The sequence below is a fragment of the Hipposideros armiger genome, unplaced genomic scaffold (assembly GCF_001890085.2).
Source record: "Hipposideros armiger isolate ML-2016 unplaced genomic scaffold, ASM189008v1 scaffold_386, whole genome shotgun sequence".
Classification (NCBI taxonomy): Eukaryota; Metazoa; Chordata; class Mammalia; order Chiroptera; family Hipposideridae; genus Hipposideros; species Hipposideros armiger.
The window spans coordinates 970776-980632 of NW_017731736.1; the positions used below are offsets into that span (position 1 = coordinate 970776).

Here is a 9857-nt window from a genome sequence, read left to right on the forward strand (position 1 = left end):
CACTAATTAATGAAAAAAAAATTTACAAGAAATGCTGCAGTGATTCAATGTGCTGTTGAGGCATCTCAAATGAAAATCATTTCATGGGTTTACAGTTCTGAAAGGTGTTACTAGATGAGCAAACACAAGGTCTGCCTTAATGCTATCAGATTAAAATGTGGCAACTATTACATCTAAAATCTACCTGTATCTATTCCAATTCCATGTTTCAGTTTATAAAATAACTGAAAGTTATCAAAATTTTATCAGAATATATATATATATATATATATATATATATATATATATTATAATATGTGATAATCACATATTATATATCAGATTTAAATATCACATATATAATATGTATATTTAAGTCTGGTAGCTTGGTTCATAAGGAGTAGAAGAAACAGATGACATAAGATACAGTTGGGACCTTAATGGGCTGGAATTCATTACTCCTCTTTCTCTTCCCTTCATTTATTGTTCCAGGCACAACAAATGTCATAAATATTTGAAAGCTTTATTATCTAGGTAATAAAGTTGAGAACTCCTATTTGAATATTCTTACTGGACCCCTACCTTGTAATTATTGTTAGTCTTCTGGTTTAAGTATATAGAGTAAGTGTAAAATAAAAAAATGATTGCATCAAAACATGGCTTTTGGGGAGGCTTTGGAAGAAAATACATAAATCTGAGCCATACATTTTTTTTCCAGTGCTTTAAAATTTCAGACTTCAACCGCAGTTGTGATTGTTTTTAGTTGGTTAGCTGCCTGGAGTGTTATTTTAAGAAAGCAGAAGCACCATCATTTGCACACTCCTTATGCATCACACACCTTAACCCTGACATTTTTAGCTCCGGTTTTCAAAAGAAGCAAAGTCAAGATGAAGAACCATTTGCTTTTCTGGGGCGTCCTGGCCATTTTTGTTAAGGTTGTTCTTGTGACAGGTATGTGGTATTTTGAAAATGAACCCAGATAAAAGGAAAAATATAACACAGGTTTGTTCTTCAGACTTAAACATTTATGTTTGTGCTTTAGTTGGCCAGTTAGCTGGCTACATTGTTATAACATGCCTTAATCTTTATATGGGAAGTGACCTTTACTCAGACAAGACTCACTGTAATTCTTTTCATTCTTTTTCTCTTATCTTACTTTTTTTTGCCTACTATCACCTATAGGATAATAAAAAATATATTTCTGGATAAGTACTAATAGCTATACTTATGTGAAAATCCATACTGAATCTTGAAAATTAGTAGTTCTCTCCTCAAGTATCTTAAATTAATATTCTGGGGAAATGAAGTAATAATTACTGTAAATACAACAGAATTCATTGGGAATTTATTTTCCCAGAGAGACTGGCATTAGTTCCAACAACTTTCTTAGATCTGAGCTTATAGATTTATTATGACCCTTTAACAAAGTTTAATGTTCTACAGGAGGCCTATAACTTGATGGCTGAACTTCAGTTATTTTGTTTATTAACCCTTCAAGCTATTGTAGAAAATGGAATACATTCTGAATATAGAAGTACAGTGTTTAATAATTTTCATCTAGAAGGGCACGTGAATTAGAAGTGATATAATTTGGCTGGATTGTTTCTAACATTTGCCAGACTTAATCTTATTTCAAGACTGAGTATGCTATAATTAAGAATAGTCATTTAACATGTATTTTTGTACTAATTAACAATTAAGAAGAATGAATTTCTAATAATATTTACTATATAAAGATAGTAATAGTAAATGTGTATTATACATATCTCTTGTATAAATATATATTTATATACCTAAATGATATGCTATCATTTATTGAGCACGTTAAATGCTTGGCCTTAAGCCAAATACATATACGATTTCATTTAATTATCACAACAACCATTTGAGGATAGGTACTATTTTAATTTCTGACAGATAGTTGAGCCCATTGAGATGTAGAGAGGTGAAATAACTTACTTAATGTCACATAGCCAGCGTGTGGTAGGTAGAACCCAGGCCATCTGACCCTATAGCTTACAATACTATCCTGTTCTGCCCACATAAGTAAACTCATTGTGTTCATGCCTTGTATGTGCTAAGTCTATTTTCTTATTTGTTTGATCTGAATTAAATTAAATTTAACAAATATTTATTGAGCACCTGCTGTGTCTCTTGAAATAAATTAAGGCCCAGTCTATAATAATAGGTTTATTAGGAAAAAGAATGTGTCAGTGAGACAGAATGTTAGAATCTTATAAGTCTTGGTGATTTGAAAGTATTTATTCATTTTTTGGTAGGTATTTTAGGCTGCCTAATATTTTAATGTAATACCAGTAATGATAGTTTTTCACTATGTTTCTGGTAAGAAATTATATGCCATAAATAAAATGTAGACATTTCCTATTTAAGACTTAATTATCAAGTCATATACTTGATGCGATCTATATTTTTGGTTAGGCATTACATGCTCATTTGTATTTTGTTGAGAAAAACATTTAAGAGTCATGAGTACAGGAGCAGGGAAGAGGACACCATTTAAGTAATCTTTTTTCAAAATGTTAAGAATTATTATTATCTTGAATTGACTTCATAATGTTTCTTCTCCAATACCTTACAGACTTTTATGAGATTTAGTAAGAAGCTAAGAATAATAGCACAATAATGCTTTATAAAGTTATTCAAACAGTACAATAACAATACTCTTAAAATGTCTGTAATGACTGTTATCATTAAGATTGAAATACTGCCATTAGGTCCTCTATGCTCTGGAATAATAATTAATTAGACTTCCAGTTACAATGATATCTGTCCTGATCATTTAACCTTTATAAATTGAATTCGTTTTCTAAATCTTTGTTTGTTTGTTTAGTTGAGGCTTGATGGGAGGAAATTTTAAAGGTCACTTAGCTAAAATTATAGACATAAAAAAGATATTTAACATTATTATTGTTTAATTAGCACTATTAAATAAAGCTATTATTAACTCTTCAAATATCAGTTAACTGATCTAAGTCCAGATAATAAGATATTTTTTTGTTTATTCTTTGCAATACTTCTCAGACCTCTTTGTCTGATATTCAGATTAGACAATAAATGTTGACATTCAGGGTTAAGGCTTTAATGGTCATGTGTGTATTCATTCATTCATTTATTAATGTTTTTCTTCACCCAGGCACATTATATTAAATAGAGCTTATACTTCTCAATGTTTTCCAAATTGTGTTTGCAAATTTATAGCACTTAATATCTATATATACTATAACTTTTAAGATAATTCTTATAAGAAATGTTAATATAGCACCTATTATTTTATTTGATTGGATACTATGATAGCCTGATTGTTCTTATGAAAAGCAAGAATATAATTAAGTTTAGGAAAATTGTAGTGGAGAATATTTAAAAGTCTTACAAAATAAGATTATTTTAGGGGAAAACATGCAATCTAAGCAAAAAATATATATGGAAATATATAACACTTCTAACTGGGCTTTTAAAGGCTAGTGTTATTTTTTTGTTCACTTTTGAATGGATTATTTTGGTCTGAGAGAAATCCAGTCTAGTTTTTTGTTTTTTCTCTTATTTTGGCATTTGGCACTGATTTTTACTAGGCTATATCATTCAGAGAGCTGGGCCTCTATGAAAAGCATTAGATTAAAATCAGAATTCTTTCAGTTCAGGTCTGCATAAAGTGGTCCAAGGGAAAAAGAGAAAAGTCTTTTTGGGGTACATTTGGTTTTCCTTCACCATGCTCTGAGATTCCACTTAGCTATTTTAGATTAGGAAAGAGAACAAACAGAGAAAGCTGAAATTAACTATAAAACTTAATTTATCTGCAGGAAGAAAGATAGTTGAACTCAATACCAAGTTTATAAATATGCTTTCATTTCCATTTCTTCTTATGATTTATCTTTCAAGCCCAAGATGAAGATGGAAGCACTGTTCTTGTTAACAACAAATGTAAGTGTGCCCGCATTACCTCCAGGATCATCCCTTCTCCTGAAGACCCTACTCAAGACATTGTGGAGAGAAACATCAGAATTACGTATGTGATATTTTGTATTTTCATTTTTTTTTCATGTTGTAAGCAGACATTCTATGTGATACTAGCCATTGTTTGAATGTAATACCTATATCTTTGTTCCTCTTTTTGATGTGCAGCACCTTACATCAGGTTGAATGTGATTTATGGGCTTGAGCTGATTACGTACAAGTTGGGAGTGGAACAAGGTTTCCACACAATCTGAAACCAGTCAGCTAGATCAGATTGGAACTGAAGGCTCAGATCTAATCATCAACATGCCCTGTTTATGCAGTTATTTCTATTTGAACCAGAACTTTTTGTTGCCCTTGATCAGTTCAAACTGAAACTTGAGATAACATTCAAAGCCTTACTTTGTGTCATATATGGATTACTTAGTATTTTACACTGTACTCAACTGTCTGCATAAAGGTAAGGTAGACTAATCAAATGACTAATTTGAGTTAGTCTTCCCTTGTATATTGGACTTCAGATATTCATTTCATTTCACACAAAGTTTAAGTGATAAGCTATGAGAGTCTTATTCAATAGCTAAATTGCTAATAATATTTAAGAAATGAGATTCCTATTGGATCCAATCAGTAATATCTTCCTGTGAACCACTCCTACCTTGAATAGTTTACCCCTGATCAAGTACCTCTTATTGAAACAGAACATAGCATTCAATCCCATTTAATGATGGGAGAAGTATAATGTATTTAAAATTTTGTTTTAAGTTCTGGCTGGGTTCACATAAAGCTGTGTGCTCTTGTATGCAAATTACTTATCCACTCTAAACTTCAACTTTCTCATCTCTAAATAGGGGGGAAATAGTATGTATCTTATAGTGTTGTTATAAGATAAATTGAGATGTATTCCTTTTAAAGACTGTATAGTTTCTGGCATATTTTCAAGAAATATTTGCTGTTATTTACTCACTTAACGTATGTTTCAGTTATCACTATATTTCTTAAAATCCCTATGTTGGTTTCCCCAACATTATTAGGATAGTTGCAAATGACTCAGCTTAACCTACGACACTCAGCATTAACTCTCATACTCTTCTATTGCCATTTTTTTTTTTTTGCCTTGTTTGAAAATCCATCAACCTTGCAGGGCCTTTATTTTTCCACACTCACAGTGCTTTCTTCCTCTTTTGTTTTGCCGTATGCTGGTTCCTCTGCTTGAAGAACTCTTCCCCCCCCACCCCTTAGCCTGGTTAGCTCCTCCTCAACCTGCATGTCTCAACTTAGACATCACTTCCTCTAGCAGACTCTATACCACAAAGCTCCCTATTAGAGACAGAACAATTGGAGAAGCACGTAACTTGAAGGATGGCATCTGTGACATTGACATCTAAAGCATGTGGAAGAAGAGTGTCTATCTTATGTTTCAATCTACAGGTTTTTAAATGGCATGCCATGATTCTCTAATTCATTCTTTTCTTCTGTGACATCATTCTTTTTATGATATACTATTGTTTTCTGAATTGAAATAGTTAAGTTATTTCATCCATTTTGCCTGATGTGTATAGATGGTTCTCTGATCTCATTTCTGAAAGTTCTGTTATTATTGCTATGTCATTGTGTTATTCCCAACTTCATCACTTACTAATGATGTGACCTTGGGAAAGTTACTTAACTAATTTGAACCTATTCCTGAAACTGTGAAAAAAGGATAATATACATGTATGTAGATATACACATATACTTTACAGAATTGTGAGGATTAAATATGATAGTGTATAAAAGCATCTAGAACAGTGTTTGACCCACAGTAGACACTCATATATGTTTATTCCCGTACCTTTCTCATTATTTAAAACCTTTTCTGATATTACTAGAGCTTTTACAATCTAGTAAAGAATAGATCCTTTCATTTGTTCGGCAAACATTTATTGAGTGCTACTGAATGCCACAGATGATTGGAGTTTGGGACCACTAAAGAATTTACAGCTGAGTAGGGAGCTTTAAACAATTATAATACAGTATTGTAAATGCTGTCAGAAGAATTAGTATAGGATGTTACAGGAACATTAAAGGAGGGGCACCTAGTCAAGTCCTGGGGGACAGATGGAGAGTGGCAGTGGGAGGCAAGAAAGGATATTTGGAGTAAGTGATGGAAGTGGATGATGGCTATTAGCTGGCTGAATAGGAGTTAACTGGGTAAATGTGTGTGGGGAATGACAGGGTTGATAGGTGAGGCAGATCATTCTAAGAAAAGGAAACAGGGCTGCTGGGAGGATTATATGAGATCATCATGTAACATGTTTAGTTTAGTACCAGGCACATGGTAAGCACTTAGTAAATGTTAGAACTGTTATTTTTTTGTCGTTATTGTTAGGACTTGGAGATGAGAAAAGCATAGTAAATATGTGGAATTGCAAACCGTTATTACAGCTGACATGTAGTGTAAAGAGGGTGGCATGGTGAGAGATGAGACTGGAGAGCGAGAGGCGTACCATGAAGTGTCTTCCAGGCCATCTTATCTGTGGGGCGACACTAGGTTTTAAACAGAGAAGGAAATTAGGCTTGTATTTTAGAAAATGTATTTTGGCAATAATGTAGCCATTGCATTGGAGGTTCAAAACTGAAGTAGTGTTACTAGGAGAAAAATGGTGGTGTCCTGAACCAAGTAGATGGATTTCAGAGATGCAAAGAATTAGAATCAGTTGAACTGTGAGATGGATTAGATATAGGTCATGACAGAGAGGGAGCACTCAGGGATGGTGTCCAAGTTTTTGCTTGGTTATTTATATGAATGGTATTGCTAAGTACTGAGTGAGGAAAGACAAGTTTTTCTTTGTATCTTTTGGCAAGGAGGGGTGCATATGAGAAGGAATGATGATATAGGTGAAAAAATGTAAAAATTAATGGAATCAACTGAACTAGTTGGTAAGCATTATCTAATTTTTCATGGAACATCACCAAATCAAGAGATCTGGATTCCAGTTATAGTTGTGTGATCTTGGATAGGTTGCTAACCTCTCTGATTTATAATATATACACATCAAAAATGTGGATAATAATACCTGTCCATTTGTTCCACAACTATTAAACATATTCCACATGCCACACATCTAGCAAGGCACTGGGAATAGGTAAATATTTTTTGCCTCAAGATCTTATGTAGTCCAGGGAAGCAATTGCTCTGTAGACTAGCAAGTATGATATGACATTTGTTAAAATAAAGATATATGAACTTTAATGAAACTACAGAGGAAGGAGTTTATTGAGGGGTGAGGATGGAATCACAGTAATCATTATAGAGACAGTAAAACTTGAGGTGATTTTTAAAGGATAAGCATGGATTTGCCAAGTAAGCAAAGATCATGGACACCGAGGAGTTGCAGAGAGGTTTATTTTGAATGAGAAATGTTAAAATATAGCAAATTACTGTGAAATCTGAGTAAGAGTATTACTATAGAGTGCTTATAGAGTGCTAAATATACTAAATGGCCAGATGAAGGAGTAAGTACTGTCCTAGCAATATGCCCATTAACCAAAAATAGCAATATCTGCTAGTTTTATTATTTTGATTTGTTTTCTTTCTTTCTTGTTTTTTTAGCCTTCCTCTGAATACCAGGGAGAATATCTCTGATCCCACCTCACCATTGAGAACCAAATTTGTGTACCATCTGTCTGACCTGTAAGAGATTTTTCTTCATATTAATATAGATATGGAAGTTAATAACTTTTAAAAATCAACCTGTTAGTAAGAATGTTTTGGAAAATATGTTGAAGTATAAACATTTACCAATATAATTTGAACTTTTGAATATATTAATTCCTATATTAATAATTAGGTATTGTAAATTCATAAAACTTTATTGCAGATAAAAGGCAGCTATAAGTTTATTCTGAAGAAGAAATTTTGCCATTAGTACAGAAAGAATCAGTTTGTCTTAATAACTCAATAACTGGATTTCAGACATATCAACATGCAGGTGTTTCTTTGGAAACTATAGAATCCAATCTCAAAAAATTTCTTTTTTTTATTTTAAATTCTTCCTTCCTTGTCACTATAAACAATTTGTTTACTCCTGATATACAATTGGGAATAAACCTACCAGCATGAATTTGCTGCATGGTATAGACAAAAAAAATCATATTATTATATCATTAATTATATCACTTACTGTCAACTAATTTTTATGTACATATTAAAGGTTGAAAATCCCCATAAACTATTCTGTAGAGTAGCTGAGTTTTGAAAGGAGTCACCCTTTGTCAGTTGTCAGGTCAGACCTGCAAGAACTAATTGATTTCGCATACAAACGTATAGCCACTCGTATATTGAGACAACATTTGATGGGTGTTGTCTAATGCATATATTTGTTTTTCAGCTGTAAAAAATGTGATCCTACAGAAGTGGAGCTGGGTAATCAAATGTTTACTGTCACCCAGAGCAATATCTGTGATGAAGACAGTGAGACCTGCTATGCTTATGACAGAAACAAGTGCTACACAAATAAGGTCCCACTTTTATATGGTGGTAAGACCATAATGGTGGAAACAGCCTTGACCCCGGAATCCTGCTATTCTGACTAATTTAAGTCATTGCTGACTGCACAGCTTCTTATCTTGAAAGGTTCTCCATTTTGATCCAGAAAGTTAACATATTTACTACCAATGAATTTGAAAACACAATTTTTTTGATAATGTAAAACTAACTTCCCCCCAATAATTTAAATGGTAGCATTGTTATTTTTATTAAAGGCAATTACTTATCAAGTATATGTTCATACTGTTAAGTGTTGAATCTCTCACTTATCATTCTTGCCCGAAGGGGTATATGTCCTTAAGAATATAATTTCTAGCATTTAAAAAAATAGAAAAGGAGAGAAAATAAAACTCAAGGTTAAAAATCAGAAGACATAATTAGATTTTGCCTTTTTTGTTTTTTGTTTTGGCTTTGCCTTGGAGAACCAGAGCTTTTGCACATTCCATGTTATTCTCTTTTAATAAAGTAAAACTGTGTAGAGAAAAGTGATATGTAAACACAGGTCAATTATAGGTTTCTACTAGGAAAATAATGATTGGAAAACATGTTTTAGAAATGACTATAAAAGTAATTTAATTTGAGATCTCTAATATTTATGAAACTAATTAGCTGAAGGTGATATAATTAAATGCATAATTGAAAAAATATTTTGATATAATACAGATTTGGTAGCAGATGATACAGATTTTTTTGATGAAGAATGTTTTTTGATAATCAGGATAGTGTAAGAAATTCCCATTGGAAATCATCTCTGTTGTAACTGAATCTAATGCAATATGTATTCCAAAATATCATTCTCTAACACAGTTTGAAAAATTAAATAGATTCATAAGCATATACCTGTGTCAAATAATTTATTGGAAAAGTTTATGTTAACTTTGTTGTATGTAAGTTAAAACAATTTATTACTGATAGTTTGTAAGTATGATGTAATTATACATTAATCACTGAATTCATACATGTGAATATTTGAGGTATTTTTGTCATTTAAACCTAAAATTAAATAAAAAAGGCAAGGTCCCTTCTGACAAACATAGTATTTATCATGGCACATAAACTTCTTTTTTAAAAGATTTTTATTAAAATATAGGTAACATACAATATTATATTAGTTTTAGGTATACATCATAGTTATTCAACAGTACCCACCTGGCGCTATACATAGTTATTACCATATTATTGATTATATTCCCTATGCTAAATAAGTGATCACCATACCACACTATCACAGTATTATTGATGATATTTCCTATGCTGTATATTACATCCCCAAGATTTAATTTTTTTATACCTGGGACTTTGAACCTCTTATTCCCTTTTATCCTCACCCCTTTTGAATTTTTCAATTACAACTGACATTCAATATTATTTTATA

The 9857-nt window shown here is 32.0% G+C and overlaps 1 protein-coding gene across 1 annotated transcript; it reads left to right on the top strand.

Annotated features, from left to right (window-relative positions):
• Window positions 1–761: 761 nt before the first annotated feature.
• JCHAIN (joining chain of multimeric IgA and IgM) lies at window positions 762–9319 on the top strand. Its single transcript, XM_019663194.1, has 4 exons — window positions 762–930; window positions 3877–4003; window positions 7547–7627; window positions 8325–9319. Exons 1-4 carry the CDS (start codon window positions 867–869, stop codon window positions 8527–8529), a joined length of 477 nt encoding a protein of 158 aa, XP_019518739.1. The 5' UTR covers window positions 762–866; the 3' UTR covers window positions 8530–9319.
• The last annotated feature ends 538 nt before the right edge of the window (window positions 9320–9857 follow it).